The sequence below is a fragment of the Coffea arabica genome, chromosome 3c (genome assembly GCF_036785885.1).
Source record: "Coffea arabica cultivar ET-39 chromosome 3c, Coffea Arabica ET-39 HiFi, whole genome shotgun sequence".
NCBI lineage: Eukaryota > Viridiplantae > Streptophyta > Magnoliopsida > Gentianales > Rubiaceae > Coffea > Coffea arabica.
Genome location: NC_092314.1, coordinates 34,644,006 through 34,671,430, shown reverse-complemented (window position 1 = coordinate 34,671,430; position 27,425 = coordinate 34,644,006). Strand labels below are relative to the sequence as shown.

Sequence of the window (27,425 nt, the reverse complement as noted above, 5' to 3'; positions counted from 1 at the left end):
TAGAGCATAACATAAGCAATTATTACAATAAATAAAAAATAATAATTAATAATTGTGATTTATTTGGCAAAAAAAAACGTTGATAATTGTGAATAATTGGGATACCATTTTTTTTAACACAATTTATTGTTGGGAAAGGGAAAAAAAGGCTAAATTTTAGCACAATTCTGCATACAATTAGAAAACTACCACCTCCCAACCAATCAAAACTCGCCACATTACCATTTTCATGTGCAATTGGGAGGACTACCACCAATCGACGAATCAGAGGACGACAACTCATCAAATTGAAATCAATTGGAGGACTACCACCAATTAACCAATGGAAGAGTGCCACGTCAGCAATTGAGTTCAATTTGAGGGAATGTCATTCACACATTTGCTATATATGTTAACAATTGGGAGGACTACCACCAATCGACGAATCAGAGGACGACAATTCATCAAATTGAAATCAATTGGAGGACTACCACCAATTGACCAATGGAAGAGTGCCACGTCAGCAATTGAGTTCAATTTGAGGGAATGGCATTCACACATTTACTATATATGTTAATGAGTTCAATTTGAGGGAATGACATTCACACATTTACTATATATGTTAACAATTGGGAGGACTACCACCAATCGACGAATCAGAGGACGACAACTCATCAAATTGAAATCAATTGGAGGACTACCACCAATTGACCAATGGAAGAGTGCCACGTCAGCAATTGAGTTCAATTTGAGGGAATGGCATTCACACATTTACTATATATGTTAATTAACAATTGGGAGGACTACCACCAATCAACGAATCAGAGGACGACAACTCATCAAATTGAAATCAATTGGAGGACTATCACCAATTGATCAATGGAAGAGTGCCACGTCAGCAATTGAGTTCAATTTGAGGGAATGATATTCACGACAACTCATCAAATTGAAATCAATTGGAGGACTACCACCAATTAACCAATGGAAGAGTGCCACATCAACAATTGAGTTCAATTTGGGGGAATGACATTCACACATTTACTATATATGTTAACAAATTGAAATCAATTGGAGGACTACCACCAATTGACCAATGGAAGAGTGCCACGTCAGCAATTGAGTTCAATTTGAGGGAATGACATTCACACATTTACTATATATGTTAATTAACAATTGGGAGGACTACCACCAATCAACGAATCAGAGGACGACAACTCATCAAATTGAAATCAATTGGAGGATTATCACCAATTGATCAATGGAAGAGTGCCACGTCAGCAATTGAGTTCAATTTGAGGGAATGATATTCACGACAACTCATCAAATTGAAATCAATTGGAGGACTACCACCAATTAACCAATGGAAGAGTGCCACATCAGCAATTGAGTTCAATTTGGGGGAATGACATTCACACATTTACTATATATGTTAAATCAATTGGAGGACTACCACCAATTAACCAATGGAAGAGTGCCACATCAACAATTGAGTTCAATTTGGGGGAATGACATTCACACATTTACTATATATGTTAACAAATTGAAATCAATTGGAGGACTACCACCAATTGACCAATGGAAGAGTGCCACGTCAGCAATTGAGTTCAATTTGAGGGAATGACATTCACACATTTACTATATATGTTAATTAACAATTGGGAGGACTACCACCAATCAACGAATCAGAGGACGACAACTCATCAAATTGAAATCAATTGGAGGACTATCACCAATTGATCAATGGAAGAGTGCCACGTCAGCAATTGAGTTCAATTTGAGGGAATGATATTCACGACAACTCATCAAATTGAAATCAATTGGAGGACTACCACCAATTAACCAATGGAAGAGTGCCACATCAGCAATTGAGTTCAATTTGGGGGAATGACATTCACACATTTACTATATATGTTAATAATAAGGGAGGGGAGTGATATTTTTTAAACATTCAAAGGTGTAATCATACCATAAAAAAGAGTTCAACGCAGGTTTTTGTATCTGTCCCTTGCTCCCTGATCACATCCGGTACTGATGTCCTCCATCACCGTTGACCAAACACGAGCAGAGAACATGGCAGAGCAACCGTTACAAGAAATTTCCACGGAGGCGCCACCTCCAGCTCCCCCTCCACCACCACCACCGCCGTCCCCAGGTGTGGTGCCAATCCAACTAAAGGACTGCATTAAAGATCTGCTGAAGTTCACACTGACTTCCTCTGTAAATGGAGAACTTGACTTGGGCCTCTCTAAAGATTACTGCTCTCAACTTCTCCAACGGGATGATCATCCCTCCACTCCTTCCTCCTCCTTCCCCTTATCATCATCCACCGGTAATTGCTCTTCTACAGCACTAACACCTTGTACATTATGCTTTGATAGTTGTACTTTACGCTGCCCTTTTTTCTTGTGAACGTAAAAATATTTATGATGATTTGTTCGACCAATTTACTTGGAAGTGTTGGACCTCGTGCTGTGGGAGTTGTATGTCAAGGCTGTTAATTTTGAATATTGTGCATTAGGGGAAAAAATAGGATGCTTTTAAAATTAATAAATGATAGAAATAATTAATATCTATTACAAGATACTCATGATTTCCTGCTATTTTAGCATGAAATGAGAACTGGTGGCTAGCAGGTTTCCAGAAGTTTTAGGTTTCTTGGCATTTGAGGCTCTGGCAATTGTGAGTTGAGATTGTTTGGTATAATGTGCAGCTCTCAAGTCGTAAACCATGCAACAAATTAACAGTGACAGACAGTGTAGACTTCGGACACTGTTTTTCTGGACAGATATGCACGTTGGATTTAATTCAAAAATACAATAGCACATTTTGAGAGAAGCATTTTCGGGGCAAATCTAGGCAGTCAACTGCTAGAGATGATCCTTAGTGAAGATCTTTCTCGTCTTATTTTCATTGTGTTGTACCTTGTGGAATATTGTTCTTGTCTCATAGTAGTCACAGTTTGTTCACCTGCTTTTAAGGTAGGAGGTTTATCTTTGATTATCTTTTTGTCCTGTTGTTTTGTAGGTAAATGGTTTTCTTTGACATGAGTAATGTTTGGTTAATCTCTTTACAGGGGTTCCATCATATCCTTTATATAAGCACCTAGCAGCATGCTTGTATCACTCTATATCTTGTGGAGGATTGTTTCGGATTTCTGACAAACTTGATTTCGTTCATCATGAAGATAATCCCTTGAAGCTGAAAGAAGAGGAGTGGACTAAGTTAATCAATGAAAAGGGTTCTCAGTTGCTGAATGTAAGTTAAAAGTCACAATCTTGCCTTTTTGATCGACTGCCTCACTCATTTAAATTACCTTTTGCTCATACTGATGTATTGGCAGTTTCTATCTTATAGATGTTGGCAACTGTGGATTTTGAACTCCACGTCCAGGAACCTTTCTTTTCTCAGCTGAAGGGTACTAAAATGCCAGCATTTTAATGCTTCGCTCAAATGACTTTATCTGAATCTTGATTGTGATTGGTTCTTTTTTTTATGGGTGTATTCGTTCTTATCATTGTAAGTCTATAACTTATCATTTGTTTTCTAGATGCACGCAAGACGGTTGAAGGAAGGTGTGCAGTTGGGAACTACAACAGGTATGACATCTTTCTTGTCCATAGTGGGGTAAACTGCACACTTTGCTTGTGTTGTCCTCTTTGTTACTTAGGTGATGATTCACTGGATTCTACGTCAATGCTTAAATCATGAACACAAACAAATTGTTCATTTGAAACAACCCAAATTTGCTTTAGTTCCTTGTGAATTCTAAAAGTTTGATAATTGATTTCTTGAGATAGGACATCTTTTTTCTAGATACCCGTTCCTTGACTAGGTTTGGCAGATACCTTAGTAGGGGCAAAAAACGGTTTTGAGGTTATTCAAAACATCACAAAGGCCAAAATATATCCATAAAACCTGTATTTTCAAAGTATTCTCTCATTCCAATTTGACATGAGATTTGATATTGTAGTTTAATGCTATTTGGTTATTTGCTTGAGGGGAAATGTTTGGGTTTCCATTGAGATTCACTGAACCTGTCCAAAACCTTCATAAATTTATAAAACATGGACAATTTAACTCTTAAATCAGTTCATCTTTAGTCTTTTTGACTTAAGGGTGACATTTTGGCAGTACATTATCTAGATGTGCACCAAATTTACTCATAGTTGAAAGTGAGGCTCAAACAGAGAGTTTAAACTAGAGTTCGTCTTGGTTTTTCTGGTCTTCTTATAGATCTTTTGGCACTCACACAGTGCTTGATTTGTACTCAGTAGATGTCAACTAATAAACACATGAGTGCAAAATATTTTTTAGTTGTTATTGATTTGATTTAGAGGGACTGAGCAATTCAGTTAGCAGTTCCAAACTAAATATGAAGGTGAAGTCTGGTTGATTTGATAGGACTATTATGGTGATCTGTAACAAGTTTATCCTGAATTATTCTCCTTTGCTGGCACATTTTGCTTCTCCTGACTGTCATAATATAAGTTCGTATGTATCTAACCTAGACATCTATTGTATCATGCTTCTTGAACTAATGCCCAAACACTGATATTTGCTGGCAAAAAGCCTATTTAAGCTATGTTTTTAGGCCCGAAAGTCTGATCTTGACTGTTGAATAAAGCAACTCATCCTTTTCCTTTTATAGGTCAAAATTTTCTTTGAGTGTACTTTTTGTTTTCCTCGCCCTTTATTTCTGATGATGTGTTCTCTTGGGTGCTAGAATTGTACCAGGAGCTTTCATTCTCTTCAATAAAAGTTTGCTTCTTCAAGTTCAGGTTATAACATGTTTCATCCAGTTGATTTGTTTTTTATTGAATAATATAAGAAGAGCTCGATTAATTTCAGGATGTCCATAAATATATTTCATTCCATGAGATGTTGGAGGCAGAAAGTCTTCAAAGAGTTCTCCCTGGAGTAAAAAACATCGAAGAAGGTATGAATTTGATATTCAGTTTTTCCGAAAGCAGAGTAAATTGGAACAAGTCCTACTGATTGTAGTCATCTTCAAGACTAGCAGGAACCATAATGCATGAAAACACTTTCAAAGCTTCTTTCCTTGTTTCATTTAACGATGATGCTTTTATGCATTTTTACTCCCTGGAGATGTGGATAGTTGAGTACCAGCAAGGACCACATATGGTTATTGATGAGTAGGATTTACACCTGTTTGCTAGTTTTAGTACTAAGTTTAGCAAGACATTTGTTAATCTTGTGTGGACCTACTTAGCAAAGGTTCAGGGGAATTGGGACTGAACGTGGAAGACACCAATAACAGTGGCACAAACAATAAGGTTAATGATAATGATGAAACAGAATAATGGCATGACACATCAGTGATAAGATTTTCGAGGCTCTGCTTGGATTGCAGAGTATTTCAGAAGCAAGCGTTTGTTTTTGGAATCTATAGTAACACACTCTAAAAATACCTGCAAAAACACTCTAAATTACAATTTCAAATGCACCCACACGCACACACACACATATACAGATGTATATACAAATATATATATATACACACACACACACACACAAACACACACACACATATATATAATGTGTGTGTGTGTGCATATATGTATATATATGATTGTATGTATGTATGTAGATGTATATGATAAACCTACCACCTCTTTCTTCTCCTACCCACCGCCACCCTCCCCTCCCCTCCCCTCCCCCGCAACCCCCCTGCAATTAGATCTGGTCTGGTTGCGGCTGTGACCTGGCCGGCTACCAAATCTGGTCACGGCCGAGGGGAGGAGGGGGAGAGGGAAGAGGAGGTGGATGGTGGGGGGAGGAAGAGGGAGGAGGTGGATAGTGGGGGGAGGAAGAGAGAGGAGTGGGACGAAGAGGGAGGAGGAGGAGGGAGGAGGGGGAGGAAGAAGAAGAGGGCGGAGGGACGAGGGAGGAGGGAGGGAGGGGAGGAAGAGGAAGAGAGAAGAGAAGGGAGGAAGGAGGGGGAGGGACAGGGAGGAGAGAGAAGGAAGGGAAAGGGGGAGGTGGCCGTGGAGGAGGGGAGGATGGTGGTGGTGTTGGGTGGTGGTGAAAATTAGTAAATTTGAAAAAATAACCCCATAAAATTTTAAATTTTAAAAATACCCCAAAATACATCTCCAGAAACACCTAATCCATATGACCTATCTATAGTAGAAAGCTTTTCAAGTACAATGCTAGAAGCATGAGTGCGAGTTTTTTTGTTTGGGGGGGGGGGGGGTTGGATGAGATACAAGCATGAGTGACAAAGAATTTACTTTATTAATTATTTTATTCTTCTGTAGCAGTTGTGCTTCTGTGTATGTATTCATACTAAGCTTCTGTTTGGTAGAATAGTATTTGGCTAGCTAAATTATGATATGGGAGTTTGCGAGCATGTCTTTCTAAAGAGAATTGTGATATTTTTCAGGAGTGCAAGTCTACAGGAACTTCTACTCAGAAGAGAAAGAAAGGTCAAATGGTGTCCTTGCCATTTGTGTAACAAAACCAACATCTCAGCTGTACAGTTGTATGGCCGCTATACTCTTGGTTAGTGGTTAACGGCTTTAAGCTTGCATTTTTTGCTCTCTTCATCAGGATTTCTCATTTACATACTTCTCTTTGGTTCCTGTATTTCTGCTTCTTTTTATTTCAAAGCTGGGAATATGCATTTGTCCATGCTACTACTCAATGCAAATGGAATTGTTTTTTGGTTTAACATTTTAATAGATGCTCCCTGCAATTGTGAAACCTTCTCCACATTTACTGAATTGCCTAAGGACTTAAATTTTTATTAGGTAAGTTAATATTCCTCGATCCACAGCAAGTACTTTCAAAAGAAAATCAAAAGAGCAACTTTTTTCTTAGGGCTAGTAAATGGTCAAGATGAATATGATGCTGATACTCTTTAGTAGAAAATAATATGGTGAAATAGAAAAGTGATACTGGCAGATACTGTAAATGTAGGGCATATATATGCGCAGAAACCCATCACATACTTTATTCTAATCCTCTCGCTGCCCTATTTCATCTGAAAGCATTTTAAGGCTTTTTCTGGTATGTGTTTCTGAACATAACATGGTTGGTTGGGTTATTGAAAACTACTCCCATAATTCCTCGAGTCATCACTGAGTGTTTGACTTGCCCTCTATGCCATGATTCAATTATCAAGAAATAGGAGTCATTTAATCCATGTACAATGCTTATATGTGCTCAATACAGAGTTTCCAGTTTGTCTTTCTCACATTGTCAAATACTTAACTCTATGTAAAGATGAAAATTTAGCCATGTTCTTTGGTACTTACAGATTTTTTTATTACAATCGACTGTGTATGCATATTGAGCTATGGTGTAGTACTGTGTCAAATAAAAGTTAATTTGTTCTTTTGTGCACGTCATGAGTTGTAACTGAATGTGGCAGGTGTCTGGAATTGTAAAGTATTGACATTAGATTTCATTTATGTTTCATTAGCTTTGGAAATGATTTTCATTCAACAACTCTCAAACTTACCAACTTTTGATTGCAAATCAAATTGGTGTGTAAATCTCATTAGACTTTGTGAGACGACAGCTATGTTTATGTGTTGCATGTTGAAGGGTGTAAGTTGCCATTTTAGTTCATTTGGACTGGAAATGTGTACTAGTGAAATTTGTTGCATGAGAAGGTAGAAGAAATTAAAAGATTGCTTGCATGTTTGTATGCTAATTCTTCTCTGACCATTGGGGCACTTTTTGAATGTTTGATACTTGGTTACCAACCATTGTTTCGAGAACGATGATCTTGTGTGATATTTCCTTCCTATTAGGAAAACTTATGATTGTTTAACTTCATGTTGAGATGTAGATATTTCCTGTAATTCATTGGTTTTGTGGAATTTTTTAATCCTACCATGGAAGCTCTGAAAAGAATTTACAGCATGATAATTTCTATTAGAGTAGGATGCTTAAAGAAGGTTACTGAATTGTGTTTAGTGTAGAATCTTAGAATCAAGCCTGCTCATTTTTTTTACCAATATGGAAGCATAGCAGTGTACATAGACCTGTTTTCATTTACAGTGTAATTATGCACTCATCTATGTTCTTTGCATTTATGTGGAAGCCTGTTGATTGTTTGGATGTGTTATTACGTGTAATATTCATATTTATGGATGTCTGGAGAATGTTGGTCTTGTTTATCTTGACAAGTTTGTAGTTCATGGCAAAGCAATAGGGGTGTGGTGCTATATCTTCTGTTTGTTGTTTATAGATTAGGCACACACTATGGGTAGTTTTGTACTAATTTTGGTTTGAGATGCGTACTGAGTAATTCATATTTTGTTTTGAACTGATGGTGGCAAGCTACTGACTTTGCAGTTCCATTTTATTTAGGGATTAAGTTATGGTGGTATCAGAGTGATGTTGAATATGGTGCATACTGTGGGAACCGTTTCGGAGAGGCTTCCTCCACCGACATCAACTCTTATCTCATCATTTTTAACACCACATAATCCACATGTACTGCAATGACTTCTGAAGATCCAATCTTTGTATGTTCAGTAATCTGCAGCTTATCATTCCTTTAGCTTCTCTGACTCTGTTTGTTAAGTTCTGTGATTGTGACTTCTGGTATGATGGAAGAAAAATGAAAGACGAGAAAAGCAACAAGTGACGTGAGGAAGCTTTATCTGCTTGGCTCTGCATGTTCTTTTGCTAGAGATGAGAGGAAATTTGTTTGGCTGAAATGCACAAAGCAACTCATAATGTAAATTTTTATTTACAAAGAATAACAGAAAAGAAAAGTGTCGAGTGATATCTTAAGAGCTTCGTCTGTCTAGCTCTGCATATTCATTCGCTGGAAATGAGTGGAAATTTAGGTGGCTGAAATGTACTGAATGCAGAGCAAGTCACAAAATAAATGTTTTGGATGTCCTTTTTTATGTTGACTTTTAAACCCTCGTATTATCTTCGGTTTTGTTTTCCCATGATTAAAGATGTTTTGTCTATCTGAAAGAAATGTCAGTCGATCTTGTTTTCCTTGTAGTTTTTCTGGATAATGAACCTGTGTTAGCACTTAATTTCTTTTATACCCTCGCTTTCCTTGATTAAGGTTAAAGGATCTAGGCTGACTAATGGAGCTCGGGCCTTGGCAAAGCATGTCAACAGGAGCAGTGACAAGTATTGGGGTAACTTCTGTGGAAGTGGTTAGTTAAATTACTTTTGATTGTTTTAGATAGGTAGTCTGATCATGTGCTAATTACTGCCACAGCTGTGCTTTTCTTTCTGTAACCTTTGCTATGTATTCACTATTCGCTGAGAAAAATAACTTGGCATCATCTTCTCTCATGGAACTGCGTATCTTCAAGCATGGAAGTGCATGTACATTTTTTGACTGAGGATCGATAAGCTATGGAAGTGCACATACATTCAAAAGAAAAGCTATGGAAGTGCACATACATTTTTTGACTGAGGATTATGCCTTGGTTTGTATCAATAATAGTGTTTAACTGGCTATGATTTGTGATTTTTTTATGCTAATAGTTTTGTTGCCATCATCCCTTTGTGAATTATTTAGGTATTTAGAAGATAAAAGTTAACCAGAAAAGAAGATTGGTAACAAGATGGAGACAGATAGAAAAGTAGATACAATGAAAGAAAAACACTGCTGCAGTAGAAAAGATTGTGAAAGCAGGAAGCAAACCTGAGACTTATAGTTGTTGCACTAGTTCTCCATCTTATGAAGTTGAATGGAGTAATTTATCACATGATCATATAATAGAATTGCACAGTTATTCTCTTTGTTGCCACGTGTTAGCTACATGCGGTTAGCAATACTAACTGAGAACGATAATAGTTTTGTGAAATCATCATTTGTAATTGGAAGTAGACGTGTACTATTTGGGAAGATTTGTGTTGAGCTTGTATGTCTTCTTTGAAGTTATGGTTTGACCATCGTAGAGGCCTAATATGATGATTTTCTGGTTATAAAAACTGGATTGATGAATTCTCAGAAATGAGAATCAAAATTAACGCACATACATGTCTCCAGACAGACTTTCATTTGAGAAGATAAGCTATGATTGTCTCTAAAATGCCAGCCCCTGCCATTTTTATGACAATTCTTCTCGCTCCTCCATCTAAACTATAGCCCAAGAAAGAGAATCATCAACCTTAATTTTTTATTGACATTTTCCCTCCTTTTTTTCCTTCTTCTTTCTTCCTTTTCATTCCTTTCCTTTACCTCTTTTTCTCCCAAATACCACTATTTTTGGGCCTCCATTGGCATTTTCTACAGGCGTTGTATATCTTTCCATCACCTTTGGTGCTCCAACTCAATTAGCTGCACTTACATTTGTGTGAGGTTGACAGCTGCCAGAAACTTCCAAAATGCACTTTCTTATGAACTTGTCCTACTTGGGTTTTGACTTGCAGGCTGTGTCAACTTGTAGATCTTTTGTTAGTTTTCATAATAAAGTGCATCGATAAGCACTATACAGTATGGCATTTTGGGATCAGGTCCAATTTAAAAAAATGAATGTTCAAGTGCCTTCTTTTTGTTTATGGATAAATAGGTATTAATTTCTCATATTGACTGTCCAGATTCTAATAAAAATAGGCTCGCATTGGATGTCATCAGACGGTTAATAGCTAATTGCTGCTGGTTGAATATGCATAGAGTTCCACCGCATGGTGTTGTGTTTGAAATAAGGGTAGCTGATGGTTATGGTGCACGGTGGTTCGCAGATGGACACAAGGTATACCTAACATTCTTTTGGTTTTTATGGTTTGATGTCTGCTAGAAAAGAGATTGATATCTTAACTTTAGCATATAGAACTTTCATACCTACATTATTTTGGTATCAATTTCCTAGTTACTATTGGACTCTGTTATAAAGTTGTAGATTAGTAGTTCAATTGCACCCCGAAAAAAAGAGTATTACTTATATGATCTGCTGTAGCCAAGTTTCACTATTCTTTCCTGTTTATTGAAGTTCATTACTACCATTTGTTTTGGTTCTTCAATTGGAATGAATTATCCATTTCCCCAGTGAGTTAGACATTTGGGCTAGAGTTGGATAACAATTCCGAATAATCGTTCTTCATAAATTTAGTTTTTTCTGCTACATACATTTTGTGAAATTGCCAATGAAGATTGGCTTGTTGATTTCAAAGCAAGATAGTTCTGTTTAGATTAAAGAACTTTGAATTGAATTTGCAGTTCATCGGATTTCTTGAGCCATATATGGTTGATGGTCACTCAAAGGGGTGGAAGCACTAAATTTTCATTCTTTTGAAGGGGTAGATTGCTCTTCTTATTTTAAAGTGATGTTTCTGTTCTTTCTGAGAGCTATACTTATTTAGCAGTAGTGCTCCTCTTATTTCGTCAGAATATTTGAAGTAATGATTTTGCTTCATCATGCTAAGATGCCTTTTTTAAAGTCTGCCTGAGAACTTTTTGAATAGCAGATCATTGTAGCAGTTGTAGTAGTAGAGACTGGCACAGTCAAAATTACCTTCATGATGATACAACTTCATACTAGCCATTGTTATCCAAGTTTTGTTAGGGGTAGCAATGTGTTTGTGCTACTTAAAAATGCTATTAGTTACCTAAGTTTTGCCAGGGGTGGCAATGTGTTAGTGCGACTAGGAAAATGCCATCTGGATCTGCTTCTCCCTTTCTCATTTCTGCTTCCCTTTCCTTTAGATGTATTAATTTTTACATTGTCATATTGCCTATTTGACTTGCTGCTTATTCATGTTTGCTTCATGTTTCTTAAAATTGCTTAATTTCATTAATGGAAAAGTTATTTTAGAATATGATTTGTTTTAGTAGTATTTAAAAAAAAATTTCAAAAGCTATTTCCGAAACATCTCAATGACTATTGGAGGACGTTCTTCTAAACAACAGCGCAAGTCATAATCTTATGATAACTTGCCAAAATAACTTTTAGCTTCATAAAAGTTTTACTAACTCAGTCTTGAGCAATTCAGAACAATTTTTATGTTCTTCCCTCCTCTTTTTTTTTTTTCAATTTTTTTTCCTTTTTTTTGGGGGGGGGGGGGTGTGTGTGTGTGTGTGTTTGGGGAGGGGTGTAGGGGTAGAGTTCGATCTAGATGCTGTATAGGGAAAATATTTTTGTTTCTTTATTTGTTACTCGACTCATAACTTGCCTTTTATTGCAGATCTGTAGTACTGTATGTTTTGGTTTGGCGTTCGCTTAGATTGACTTTAAAATCTATTCGATTCAAAGTTTGATGAACATCAAATTGTCTTGTATTTTAGCTGATAGGAGATTTTTGTTTTTGAAGTTGATATCAGATGAGTAAAGTAAAACAAACACTTGAGTAGGCCAAATTCATGTCTTCTCTCCTTGAGAAATTTATACTTGGCATGCAAATTTTGCATTCGGTATTTTATGCATGATGTAGTGTCTACATTTTGGCAGCATGCATATGGGATGAATTAGTACCTGCCTAATTTATGATAGGCTATTCCTCCGCAAGAAAAGGATTAGGAATCTATTAGACAAAGATCCTTTTTCCGTATTTTGACCTGATATTCTTTATGATGCCATTCCACCACAAGAAAAGGATTAAGAATTTGATAGACAGATCTTTTTCGCTACTTTGACCTGATATTAAAAGTTACTAATCTGAAGTCTGAATCATGACATTGCTATTTTTGATAGAAATCTATGTTCTTGTTCTTCATTTGGTTTTTTTTTTTTTAATTTTTTTTTAGCAGGGGAGGGGTGGGATATAAGAATCACAGGGGCACAGGAGAATTAAAACCCAGAACATCTAATTCCTGGGGTCCAATCTTAGCCATTACACCAAGTCATTGCTCTTAATCTGGTTCCTAAAATCCAGCAATCACTATTTCGGGTGGTAGTGACAGAAGTTGGGCACACATAAATTGGTATTTTCGAGAGAGATTCCATGTTATTGTTGCTCTTAATCAGGTTCCTAGATACAGGAGTCACCATTTTTGGTGGCAATGACAGAAGTTGGGTGATATGCATCCACATTTATGGTTATCTTTCTTCACATCTAATTTTAACCTGTTGTATTTGAGATACCAATATGTTATAGTAATACATAAACGAAAACAGTTCAAAAAACATATCATCCATACAATATGTAAAAAATAACTCACAAATATACACAAAAAATTAAAAAAAAAAATTTATGACATTTTTCACCGATCACCACCACCACCACCACTCACCACCCACCACCGCCACCACCCCCTCCCTCTTCCTTCCTCCCTCTCCTTCCGTCTTCCTCCTCCCCTCCCTTTCCCCCCATCCCTCGGCCCTCCCCTCCCCCTTTTGATTTGGTCGAGGCCTTTAGTTGTGATCAGAGGCTGTGATCTGGTCGCGGTCGCGGCTAGATCGAGCGGGGAGGGGAGGGCCAGGGGATGGGGGGAAGGGAAGGGGAGGAAGAAGAGGGAGGAGGAGGGGCAAGAGGGATGGGGGAGGATAAAGGAGGGAGTGGTGGCGGTCGTGGGTAGGGAGTGGTGGCGGTCGTGGTTATGGGTGGTAGTATTAATTTTTAATAAGTACCATAAAAATAATTATTTAATATTAAAAGTTATCCCAAAATATATTCCAAAAGCATATCTATAGTAAAAGTTTTTCATATGCACTGTTACAGTAAAATATTTCAAAAAATCCCCAAAAACAGCTAATTCAAATGGAGTTAATATTCTCACTTTCAGTCGGTTTATCTCCATTGAATCTTTGTCATGCTTGTACACTTTTTTTTTTTTTTTTTTTTTTAAGTGTAAGTGAGAATTCTCAAATTCGGGACCTCTCAATTACTATCCTTCCTCCCCTACCATCCAACTCATGTTTCTTTCCCTTGTCACACTTGTACTCTTCTGCATGTGACTTTCTGTAAATCCCAATATGCCTACTTGTACAAACCCAGCTTATTTTCTAATGCAATTGAGTGAGGCAAAATCGACATTAGACTTGTGTAGAATTTTCATTATGACATTAGATTAGGACGAAGCAACCAACAGCCATTAAAATTTTGCATGTAAAGGAAAACAAATACTTGAGTAGGCCAAATTCATGTCTTACCTAGAGAAATTTATACTTCGCATGTAAATTTTGCATGTGGTATTTTATGTATGATGTAGTGTCTAGATTTTGGTAGCATACATAGGGGATGAATTACTTCTTGCGTAATTTATGATAGGCCATTCCTGCGCAAGAAAAGGATTAGGAACCTAGTAGAAAGAGATCCTTTTTCCGTATTTTGACCTGATATTCTTTGTGATAACGCCATTCCACCACAAGAAAAGGATTAGGAATCTGGTAGACAAAGATCATTTTCCATACTTTGACCTGATATTAAAAGTTACTGGCAACTAATCCGAAGTTTGAATCTTGGCATTGCTATTTATGATAGAAATTTGATGTTCTTGTCTTTAATTTGGTTTTTGTTTTTAAATTTTTTTTAGCAGTAGATGGGTGGGATAAAAGAAGCGCGCAGGGGGACAGGAGAATTAAAACCTAGAACATCTAATTCTCGGGGTCCAATCTTAGCTATTACACCAAGGCATTGCTCTTAATCTGGTTCCTAAAATCCAGCAGTCACTATTTCGGGTGGTAGTGACAGAAGTTGGCCAAATAAATTGCTATTTTCTAGAGAGATTCCATGTTATTGTTGCTCTTAATCAGGTTCCTAGAATACAGGAGTCACCATTTTTGGTGGTAGTGGCAGAAGTTGGATGCTATGCATCCACATTTATGGTTATCTTTCTTTACTTTTAATTTTAAGCTGTTGTATTTGAGATGCCAATATTCTCACTTTCAATCGATTTATCTCCATTGAATCTTTATCACGCTCGTACACTTTTTCTTTCTAGTGTAAGTGAGAATTTTCAAATTCAGGGCCTTCCACTTACACTTTCTTTCCCGTACCACCCAATTCATGTTTCTCTCCCTTGTCACACTTGTGCACTTCTGCAACTTTTAGTAAATCCCAATGTGCCTACTTGTACAAAGCCAGCTTGTTTTTTTTTTTTTTTTGGGTAAATAAAGATGCATTAAAAATAAAATCAAGTCAACAGACAAAGCCAGCTTGTTTTCTAATGCAATTTAGTGAGGCAAAATCGACATTAGACGTGTAGAATGTTCATTATGACATATCAGATTAGGATGAAGCAACCAACAACCATTAGCATTTTTGTGCACAAACAGTAGATTTAGACGATTAAATTGATTGTATCTTGTTTGTCAATTGCCTTTATTCTTCTTCCTTGAAATGGCTGTCAATTATTAATGGCTTCAAATTTCCTTCAAGGTTTTCCTTTCAATCTCTTTTTTTAAATAAAAATTATAGGAGGATTGATCAAAAAGGAACAATGCAGAATAAGAATGCATTTACCTAGCAACGTCCCCTCGCATATGGTTGCATTGATATACTTTAAATCACGAAGGGAATACTCCACAGTGACTTCAGTAAAAGATTTTCTTTTGTATAGAAATCTAACAGCACAATTTAAATGAAGATGACTTTGTGAAGAAATATAAAGTAAGGCAGAAAAAAACTACATAAAATATGAAGGAAATGGCTTAGGCATACATTTTCTTCTTCTGACATTCAAAATTAAGTTTAAACCATAAGCTTAAAATGTGGTAATAAAGTAAGATAACTTACAATGTTATCTAATATCTGTATGTATGAAAGCAGCTATTGCAATAAGAATTCCCTCCCAATTAGATGGCACAAAATTTGATTGAAAAGTAATCGAACTTTAGAATTTAGGTATCTTTCAACACCATAATCGATAGCATAGCCGATGCATTATGTGACAATCCTACCTCTCTTTAGCGCGTACTCTAACGTTTAGCGGACCGCTTGCTTGGATGTGAGGATCTGAAAGTTATTTTATACTGTATTGTATCTTCTTTTAGTTAATTTTTATTTTACTTTACTTGCCTTAATTTCTTGATTCCTTGAATGGTTGAGTCTAAGATCTTTATCTTTTTCTTTTTATAATTTGGTGTATGTTAAGTTTCGTAGTGCATTATAGTAGTGTGACCAACTAGTGAAGTGTGTAATAAATTTAGTGGACAAGAAGGGTGTTGTGCAAGAAGGATTATGTGATTAGAAATGTTAAGATTTAATTCGAGGAACATAAGATTGGTTATTAAAGACATCAAGAGAGACAGAGAAATAAGCTTAGAATTAGGTCGTGCCACTGGTCAACGATCCAAGAATTCATTTGACCAAGACTTTCTTTAGTCTTTATCTTTCCAATTTAATCAAAAAAAAGCCTTTCATTTTTCTTGCTAAAGGGCCGAGAGAGAGAGAGAAAGGAAAAGAGAGAAAACCAACTCCAAGTTCTACTTGATTCTTGCTTGATTTAGTGAGAAATCCGACGTGAAAGCAACAATCTAATCCGTAGATCGTCGCAACAAGTAGGGAAGTGAGTTCTTTGTTAGGAAATTGGCTTAATTTCTTTTAGACAGGTTTCTTGTTTTGTATGAAAATAATTAGTTTGCTAAATGATTTTAGTTTCTTGAAGTAGTAGTTAAGAAATTTTCTAGTTTGTTTAGTATTATAAGTTATTTCCTATTCTGTATAAGTCTAGAAATTAGCATTGATTTCCGGTTGTTATTTGGATTTTTGCCAAATAATGTTCTTTATAAATAGGTGGGTAAGCATATTACACAAGGCGCACACAATGGCACATAAGAGGTGTCATGTAGCCTTGTACATGGAATGAAAGAGAGATTTTAGGAGATGAAAGATGGTATATAAGAATTGAGTTTGGGTTCAAATTGTATTCTTGTATAGAGTTTTTCTCTCATAATAAAAAACAGGTTTCTTTCCATAGACATAGGCTCAATGGTGGAGTTGGACTACGTTAAATATTGTGTGTCGTTTATCTTTCATGCCTGTGACTTGCTTGCCATTAAATTATTGTGTACTTGATATCTCAATAGTTGTGTATTCCGTGCTTGGATCCTAATAAGTGGTATCAGAGTTTGATTGCGAGATTGGACTGCTCACAAGCACTTGGATCCCAACAAACTGAATGGTTGGATCAAAAGTTTGGGTGTTCAAGGTTAGACCCTGGTTAATTATTGAAATCAAGTGGATAGGTTGTTACTAATTGAACAATTTAGTGAGTGGTATCTCTGTTTCAATGGTTTGACAAAAAGCATTGATGGTGAATGAAAACTAAGAAAAAAGGGAGAGAAAATACTTTTTCTTCATATCTTTGGACTACACAATATACAAATATACATACACAAGTGTAACCTAATTTAGATCTTAAAATCATGCTAATCTAAATCAATCAAATATAATCTTTTCTAATATTTATAATATCAAATCTTTCCATAATATCATATCACATATCTTCAACACTCCCCCTCAAGATGGAGCATAGATGTTAATCATACCCATCTTGCCATAAATGTAATCAATTCTTGAACCATTCAGAGGCTTAGTGAAAATATCAGTTAATTGTTCTCCAGTTCTCACATGACTGGTTGAGATCAAGTTTTGCTGAATTTTTTCACGAACAAAGTGGCAATCAATTTCGATATGCTTTGTTCTCCGATGAAAAATTGGATTTAATGCTATACGAAGGGCAGCTTGATTGTCACCCCATAATTTCATTGAAAGTGAATTATTGATTCCCACCTCACACAATAATTGATGTATCCATATAAGCTCACAAGTGGATTGTGCCATAGACCGGTATTCAGATCTCTGCACTAGAGCGAGATACTACACTTTGTTTCTTATTTTTTCACGATACCAAATTACCTCTAACGAAGACACAATATCCAGTTGTAGATCTTCGATCAATTTTAGAACCTGCCCAATCCGCATCTGAGAAGCATTCAACATGAGAATGGCCATGATTATCATATAGTATACAACGTCCTGGAGTTCCTTTAAAATAACATAAGATTTGTTCTAAAATTGCCCAATGGATGGTTCTTGGTGAGGACATAAATTGACTCACAATATTAACTGGATATGCAATATCCGGACGAGTTACAGTAAGATAATTCAACTTCCCCACTAATCTCCGGTACATTTCAGGATCTGAGAATAATTCCCCATCATCTGCTGTAAGTTGCATGTTGGGGATCATTGGTGCACTGCATGGCTTAGCACCTAGCTTTCCTGTTGCTTTCAAAAGATCAACGACATACTTCTTTTGGCATAAGAAGATACCTTGTTTACATTTTGTAACTTCAATGCCTAAAAAGTATTTCAACATACCCAAATCTTTTGTCTGGAAGCGTGATTGAAGAAAATTTTTAAGAGCTGTAATACCTGCATTGTTACTACCAGTAATAACAATATCATCAACATAAACCACTAATAGGATAATACCAACTTCAGATTGTTGATAAAAGACAGAATGATCAGAATTACACTTCTTCGCCAAACTCTTAAACCACCTCATTGAATCTCCCAAATCAAGCACGAGAACTCTGTTTTAAACCATATGATGACTTTCGGAGTCTACAAACCTTACCAGACTCCCCCTGAGTAACAAATCCAGGTGGTTGCTCCATATAAATTTCTTCTTGCAAATTCCCATGAAGGAATGCATTCCTAACATCTAATTGGTACAAAGGCCAATTATTAGTAGCAATAAGGGAAATAAATAATTGAACAGAGGTGAGTTTTGCTACAGGAAAAAACATGTCTGAATAATCCACTCATATATCTGAGCATACCCTTTTGCAACAGGACAAGCTTTGAGGCGAGCAACAGAACCATCAGGATTGACTTTTACGGTAAACACCCATTTACAACTAATAGGTTTCTTACCTGTTGGTAGATGAACCAAATCCCATGTACCATTATTATCTAGGGCCATCATTTCTTCCTTCATAGCAGCCCGCCAACCAGGATGTTCTGAAGCCTTAGATAAGCGTTGAGGAAGAGATATTAAATCTAAGGAAGCAGTAAAATAACGCAAGGAGGGAGACAAATGATCATATGAAGCAAATGATGAAACTAGGTAAGTGCACTGTCTTTTACCTTTTCTTAAAGCAATAGGCAAATCAAGACTGGAATCTAGAGACTGAAGAAGCGGTGGATCAAGACTCGGATCTGTAGACAGAGAATGTGGTGGAGGATGTGAGTCTATGTGTTGAGGACGACGAGAATACACTTGAGTGATCGGTTGTCTTATAAGAACAGTTGTTGTAACAGTGTAGACTAGAATATCATCTCCTTTCCTCTGACTACTATAGACATTAGACTCAAGAAAAAATAGATGCGCCTCAAAAAATGTAACATCAGCAGAGACTAAATAACGATCTAAACTTGGAGAATAACATTTATACCCTTTTTGAAGACGTGAATAACCCAAAAATACACTTGAGAGATTTGGGATCTAATTTAGACACTTGAGGATGGGTATCACGAACAAAACAACTACACCCAAATATGCGTGGCTCAATGGGGAATAAAGATTGGGTTGGAAACAAAATTAAATAAGGAATCTCACTAGCAGGCACAAAAGATGACATGCGATTAATTAAGAAACAGGCTGTTGAAATCGCATCTGCCCAAAATTGCTCAGGAACCTTCCTGTGAAATAGAAGGGCTCTAGCAATTTCTAATAAGTGTCTATTTTTTCTTTCAATAATACCATTTTGTAGTGGTGTGTTAGGACATGAATATTGGTGAAGGATTCCATTTTCTGACATATATGAATTAAAGGGTTTAGAAAAGTACTCTTTTGCATTATCACTTTGCAAAATGCGTACAGGCACATTGAATTGTGCTTTTATTTTAGAACAAAAGGAACAAAAGATATTAAATAAATTTGACCGATTTCTCATTAAATATAATCAAGTAACACGAGAGTAGTCATCAACAAAGGTGACAAAATACTTAAAACCAGACTTAGATACTATTGGACAAGGGCTCCATATATCAGAGTGCACTAATTCAAAGGGGGATGAAACCCGTTTATTGACTTTAGGCAAATAAGGCAAACGATGATGCTTGACAAATTGACATGACTCACAATCTAAATGGGATAAATTCTGAAAATTTGGACATAACTTCTTCAAGGTGGGTAGAGATTGATGACCCAAATGACAATGAATTTCAAACGGAGTCAAGGTGGAGGAACATGCAATAGGTTTCGGCATTTTTGATGAAGGGGTTTCAAGTGTATACAGGCCGACAGATTCACGTCCTTTACCAATAATCTTCCCAGTCATAAGATCCTGAAAAACACAATATTCAGGAAAGAATGAGACAGAGCATTTGAGAGCTTTTGTAATTATACTGACTGAGAGTAGATTAAACGAAAAATTAGGTAAACATAAGACTGAATATAAGGGGATAGATGACATAGGAATTGCTATACCAGAACCCACAACTGAAGCGCATGACCCATCAATCAAAGTAACATTCGAATGATCTTTGTTAGGATTAAAAGAGGAGAAGATACCTTTATTACCGATCATATGATCTGTTGTACTGGAATCGATGATCCATTTGTTAGAAGATGACACAAGACATGCAGTAGGTTTACTTGAGTGATCAATAGAAGGAGAATTGGTACTAGAAGATGGGTTAGTAGATTTTTGTGAGGCCTGGAACTCAGTAAAGCGGACAAACTCATCAGCAGAGATGAGTATAGATTTGTCAGAAGGCACATAATTGTTTTCCTGGGTTGCGAAATTTGCAAACGGGGGCTGCTGTTGAGGTCTACCATGAAGGTCCCAACACGTATGTATGGTATGGCTTGGTTTCTTACAGTGATAACAAACTCGCTGATTTGAGTTGTATTGTCCGTGACCAGTAATCCCATCAGTCCCATTTTTGTCACTGTTTTTACCATTATTTCCTCGACCAGCTCCACTCCGACTCACGAGAACACTAGTAACATTGGAAGTAGATAAAGATCCCTCGGTTCTCAACATTCGTGTGAAAGTTTCATGGAGGGAAACAATCTTTGAGTTAGAGAGAATTTATGTTCGAGCAGCATCGAACTCAATTGGTGATTCTGCAAGAAAACTCATTACAATCATTTGTTTCCGTTGAGACTGTTGAGTTTTTACATTAGTACTAAAAGGAATGAGAGAATTCAACTCCTCATACACGTTTAAAATTCATAAAATATTCTGTAAGGGATCTCTGCTGTTTTTTCGGACGGTAAAATTCCTTGCAAATATTATATATATGATTGAAATTACCCTTACTAGAATACAAGAAAGCCAAATAATTCATAAGATCTTTAAAAAACTCACAATGATTGATGAGACTGACTATCTCATTATCAATAGAGTTTCGGATCTGCAAAAATAGCTTTGCATCTTCCCTTAGCCAAACCTTCTTTTCTTCCCCATCAACGGGTGGGTCATCAGTGAGATGATCATCTCTATCGATGCTGCGCAGATATATCCGAACAGTTTTACTCCAATCCAAAAAATTTTTTTCACTCAATTTGTGTTCAGTAATTTTTGATGTTGTAGGAATAACATTAGAAGCTACTGTTTTCATCTCTCTACTACTACCTTTCATATCTGCTGTTATAATTCATACAAAAAAGACCTAAAAGTGACTCAATAGGGTCACGTCAAAAGACAAACTGATAACAGAGTTTGAAACTCTGATACCATGAAAACTAAGAAAAAAAGGAGAGAATTTTTTTTCTTTATATCTTTGGACTACACAATATACAAATATATATACACAAGTGTAACCTAATTTAGATTTTAAAATCATGCTAATCTAAATCAATCTATTACCTAATTAATATATGATACTATAATCAATCAAATATAATCTTTTTTAATATTTACAATATCAAATCTTTCCATAATATCAGATCACATATTTTCAACAGTGAAGAATGGAAAGTCAAAAAACATGAAGATACTTGACGGTGAATCTAGACAGGTGATTCAAGAGTTAAGAAAAAAGTGGAGTCCAATACTGATTGTAGACATGAATCGGTGGAGACTTTTTCATACCTCTAATGATTTTTAGATTTCGATTATGTTTTTTGGATGGTGTGACACGTATTTTAAAGAAACAAAGATTGAATGGTGTGGTATGTGTCCCAAAACAATAAAGAGATTTAATTTTCATGCGCTAGAAGATTCTAACAGTTACGAGTTTTTTGTTTTAGGTGGAGTTTTGGAAACCATACATGGCGAGACAGTTCTGAGGATGAGAAGAAATATAATGATTTTATCACTTAGTTGCCTCAATAATTAGGGTTAGAGCTTATAGAAGGAGATTCCGGATTGCAAGTGGTAGTGAGAAAAAATCTTACAAAGGGAGACGGTGAATTGAGACATCTTTTTACGAGTCAATTGGAGGTTGGAATCGGGGTAACTACACATGTTCATTTGTCGATTGAATCAATTTGATATTAGGACTATATTGATTCAGGTGTATAGTTCGATACCATATTATTTGGTAGTTGAGATAAATAGTTATTAAAAGAAATTTTCACTAAAGTGGAGATTTATTAGGAAATTGGCTTAATTTCTTTTAGATAGATTTTTTGTTTTGTATGGAAGCAATCAGTTTTCTAATTGATTTTAGTTATTTGAAATAGTAGGTAAGAAATTTTTTATTTTGTTTAGTGTTAGAAGTTATTTTCTATTCTGTACAAGTCTAGGAAATAACATTGATTTTCAGTTGTTTTTTAAATTTTTGTCAAATAATGTAGTCTATAAATAGGTGGGTTGATATACTACACAAGACGCATAAGAGGTGTTACGTAGTCTTATATATGAAATGATAGAGGGTTCTTAGAAGATGAGAGATGGTATATAAGAACTGAGTTTGAGTTCAAATTATATTCTTGTATATAATTTTTCTTTCATAATTAAGAACGGATTTCTCTCTGTGGACGCGAAAATTATTTTTATATTTTACTTTATTTATTTGAATACATTTTTTTGCTTTAATTTATTGCCTTAATTTTCTAAATATTTTTATAAGTGAGTCCAGATTTTTTATCATTTTTTTTTATATAAGTTAGTGCATGTTAAGTTCGTAGTGCGTTATGAAAGTGAGACCCACTAGTGAGGTATGTATTAAATTTAGTGGACAAACATGTATTTTTACAAGATGATTTATGTGATTAGAAGTGCTAAGAGTGAATTAGAGGAAAACAATATATATTAGCAATTAGAAACAAGTGAAAGACAAAGGTAAAAGTTTTAAACTCTAAACCGACACTTGTTGGCTATCCAACCATCCTTTGACCAAGACTAGTCTTGGTTTTTATTTTGAAAATTGGACAAATTCTTTAACTTTCTTCCTTCTTGCCCGAAATTCTTAGCAAGAAAAAAGGGAAAAGAAACTCCAAATTTCACATTGATTCCTTGCTTGAATCTTGGAGAAATTCATCCTACGATCCAAATTCAATCCATAGAAAATTGTACCAATGTGGATAGAAGGGCTTTTGTGGAGAGATTTGGGGAGATAAGAAACTCTTGGTTGCATTTCTTCGTTTCTTCATAGGGTTTAAAGGTATTTATGTCTAGATACCAACTTTTCTCTTTTATCTTGCATTTGAGTAAATTTAAGACTTGATTAAGGTAGATTCTATGAAAAATTTCATAGTTTGTGTAGTAAATCGAAATTTTCAGCTTTGATTGATGAATTCTAGCTTTGTTATGCTAATTTCAGCTTTGTTATGACCTAATAGCTTTGTCATGTGATTTTTCTAGCTTTTATATGCTTTTTTTAGCTTCATTATAGAAATTTTCAGCTTCTTGTTATGAATTTTAACTTAGGATTTATATTTTTTCAACCTTGGTATGATGGTATAAGAGCTCGTTTTATGTCCAATTTGGTTAGTTTTGTGGCCTGAATAAGTACCTCTTATAGCTTATACCTTGAAGTCTTGTTTAAGGTGGATTTGCCATGAAGTTAAGTGTGAATTTGAAGGAAAATTTAAGGAGAAATAGAGGAAATGCTGTCCAATTTGGAATCATCTTGGTTCCCTTTGATTGTGGAGTGATTTTGTAGTAAGTTTGCCTAAGATACTTGGTAAACCTTTAAGCTTTATTTATGTGTTTATGTGTTGAAATTTAGATGAAATGGAGGGTTTTCGTTGGTCATTTTCTCTAATTTTTAGGGTTGCGATTTTGCTTGTTGATCGAGTTGATAGTGATGCATTTTATCTTATTTTTCCTCAACCTTTTCATGATGAGTTTTGGCTAAATCTTGTTCTAAACACTAGTTAAGACTTTTGTGTATTGGATTTGGGTGAAAATCATGCATTTTGGAAGGTGAAAACCTTATGATTGTGCTTGTTTCATTGCTGAAAATTTCTAGTAGGCAGGGCAGTTGTATACCTTGCTGTCTTTTAGCCTTAAAGTCCTTTGATTTGGTGGTCTTTTGGACTCAATTTTGCTCATGTTACTTGCTAAAACCTTGAACTACAATAGGTGGTTGAATTGGAGCGAATATCATAATTTAAAGAGGTGAACTATGTGAGGATCCGAACAAAAAAAATTCTTATTTTATATGATTTATTTTATTTCTTTGCATACATTTACTTTACTTTACTTTATTATCTTAATTTTCTAGATAATGTTTTAAGGGAGTCAAGTTTTTAAAGCATTTTTCTAGTATAAGTTAGTTCATGTTACGTTAGTAGCGTATTATGAAAGTGGGATCCGCTAGTGCCGTTAGTGCGATAAATTTTTGACGACTAGGTGAAATTTTGTATAAAGGGATATTAGTTATAAGGTACTAAGGGATAATTAGAGATTAGTTAGATAAATTAACTATTGGAAGACGAGGATGAGATTAAACCCTAAGGTGACATTTGTCGCAACACCATTGAAAGTTGGACTTTGACCAACATTTTTTACCTTTCCTAAAAACTAATTTTGACCAACATTTTTCTTCATTTTGTGCTTGTTTTGGCCGAACCTAAGGAGGAAAAACAAGAGAGAGAGTTCATCTTCCACTTCAATTTCAAGCTTCAATCTTGAGTTTTAGCCAATCCCTTTGAAAACTACTCCATAAAAGTGATAACTAAGGTAGATTCCAAGGTGTTGGTGGAGTGATTTGGAAGGAAGAAGCCTTAAGTTTCCATCTTTCTTGAGATTACAAGGTAACTTTGGCTAGCAACTTTCTTCTACTTCCAATATGTGTAAACTAGTGGGTTAAGGTAGTAATTTTGGTAGCTTTATGGGAAAATTTCATGGGTTGAAGTAGTGTTGTAGTAATTTTCAGTTTTATGGTGAATTTTCTGCTCATATGTGATGGTTGAGGGTTGTTCATGTTTTGGTAGTTTTGCTATGTGAAATATTAAAGTTTTATATGTTAGTTTGACTTGCCTAAAGAAAATTTCAACTTCTGTGCATAAATTTGAGCTTAGGGTTTTCAATTTGAGCTTGATTGTGGTTAGTTTTTGAAGCTATCAATTGGCTATATATGAAGGGTGTTGTGACCCTATTAAGTGTGTTTTATAGCTTATAATTTGTATGTGTAATTGAGGTTATTTGAGATGAGATTGGTGATTGATTGTAGGATGGAAAAGTAAAGAAATTAAGGGAAGGTGCTGTCCAATTTTTGAGGTCGTTTGGTTCCTTTGATTTTGAGTTGATTTTGGGTAGAAATGAAGGACTTTTGGATTTTTCGTGTTCCTAGGTCAACATGTTTCCTTTTCGCCCCAAAATCACATTTTCATCCTGGCACTAGTAATTAACATGGATAGGCATTCGACTCGTAGTCAGGGCACTTGTGAATTCCGTTCATTAGGTCTTGGATGTGAGAACCATAATTATTTTACCTTGGTTGTTCTTAGGACGTGCAGGTGACCAAGGGCATACTTCGGGAGGAAACTGTTGAAGTTGTTTTTGCTTGAATTGGTGACTCGTTGCTTACTTGATTTACTTGAAATTTGCGATTTGAATAACTGTGACTTCCGTTTATTCTGGACGAGACGAGTGTGTACTTTATTACACTCGTTTCTCTTGACTATTTGACTGATTAACTGTATCAATTTGAATCTATTACTTGTGCATGATTTGATGTCGTTTGGAGGCTTTTATCCAACGACCTGACTGTGAAATTTGAGTTCAAACCTCATTGGTAGTTAATTGAATCGAGCTAGTAAGGGTTTGGTCGATGTAGATTGACGATCCATGAGGAATTGTTACTAATTATCTGCATGCTGAAATCCTCTGATTTTTGGTATATTCGAGTATTATCACTTCTGTTTTTGTTTGGTGTTGGGGTCTGGTAAGGGGTATGTTTGATGGACGGAATTTGGTATAAAGTGGGGTCTACGGTCATGGTTGTTTCTCTAAACGTTGATGGAGAGACAACGAGTTTGGATCAAGTACTGCAACGAGAATTTGGCTCTTGAAAGTCATCTGTATCCTTTCTATTTGAATTACTATGTCTGACTGAGGTGTTTGTTCATCTCCCTATTTGGTGTTTATATTTGATTGATTAAAAATGGAGTTTCATAATTCTTGATTGCTTGAACTTTTGGTACCTCATTGAGAACAAACTCACGCTTGTTACCTTTGTTTTCCTTACAGGAGACAATATTTTGGAACTGTGATTGGAGAAAAGAGTAGAGTTAGTTATATATATTCTTTTGATTAAGCTCCTCTGTAATAGTAAACCCTAATTGTACTTTGATATCTTATGTATATTCTGGCTTGTAATACAAGTTGAATTATGGAACATTCCAATGTATATATAAGGGCATGATCTTGTATTTTAAGTGTTTTTGGTTGGATATATATGTTTCTAGAGTTTACGTGTGTTTTGACTTAGTAGTTCTGGTGAGAGTTGGATAGACAGTTCACTAACACTTGGGGTACGCCCTAGGCAAGGCGGGGCTGTCACAGTTGGTATCAGGGCCGATTCCCAACCCCGTTGTGCCAGCGAGGACGTTGGGTCCCGTAAAGGGGATGGATTGTAATGATCCCACATTGATTAAGGGAGGAAGTCGTGGGCTACTTTAATAATCTGTTATGGTGTCCTTCACCTGGTCGAGACCTTTTGGTGAGGCATTAGTCTGTTGTGTCGTCCAGCACCACCAGAAATAAAATTCATGGCCTCACAGGACGGCTAACTGTGGGACAATATCGACCAGGGTTGTTAGAGTTGGTATCAGAGTTGACTCCCAACCCCGGTGTGCTAGCGAGGACGTTGGGTCTCCTAAGGGGGGTGGATTGTAATGATCCCACATCGGTAAGGGAGAAAGTCCTAGGTTGGTTTAATAATGTGTTATGGTATCCCCCACCTGGTTGAGGACTTTTGTTGAGGTATTAGCCTGTTGTGTTGCTCAACACCGCCAGAAACAAAATTAACGGCCCCACGGGGCAGCTAACTGTGGGACAATGTGATGTCTCACAAAAATTTATTATTTTTAAAATCCATTCCGAGCATATTTAAATATTTAATTCCCATTTACTCTGATTATTATTTTCTAACCTCTTTAGACCTAATTACATAGATTTATAGTTTCGTTATATTTTTAAAGTGAA

The 27,425-nt window shown here is 35.9% G+C and overlaps 1 protein-coding gene across 10 annotated transcripts; it reads left to right on the top strand.

Moving 5' to 3' along the window:
• Positions 1 to 1,915: 1,915 nt before the first annotated feature.
• Positions 1,916 to 26,605, top strand: LOC113734953 (uncharacterized). 10 transcript variants are annotated; one of them, XR_011841685.1, is made up of 11 exons: positions 1,916 to 2,308; positions 3,053 to 3,234; positions 3,334 to 3,394; positions 3,527 to 3,575; positions 4,703 to 4,757; positions 4,828 to 4,915; positions 6,383 to 6,501; positions 8,320 to 8,445; positions 9,038 to 9,131; positions 10,544 to 10,682; positions 26,469 to 26,603. XR_011841685.1 is itself a non-coding variant. In XM_027261738.2 (11 exons), exons 1-11 carry the CDS (start codon positions 2,011 to 2,013, stop codon positions 26,505 to 26,507), a joined length of 1,266 nt encoding a protein of 421 aa, XP_027117539.1. In that variant the 5' UTR covers positions 1,916 to 2,010; the 3' UTR covers positions 26,508 to 26,605. The 10 variants fall into 10 exon arrangements, 6 of the variants coding, with proteins under 6 accessions (XP_027117539.1, XP_027117543.1, XP_027117542.1 ...); XR_003459468.2 differs by lacking the exon at positions 26,469 to 26,603 and adding an exon at positions 14,399 to 14,779; XR_003459471.2 differs by lacking the exon at positions 26,469 to 26,603 and adding an exon at positions 11,147 to 11,610 and having other exon boundaries at positions 9,038 to 9,113.
• The last annotated feature ends 820 nt before the right edge of the window (positions 26,606 to 27,425 follow it).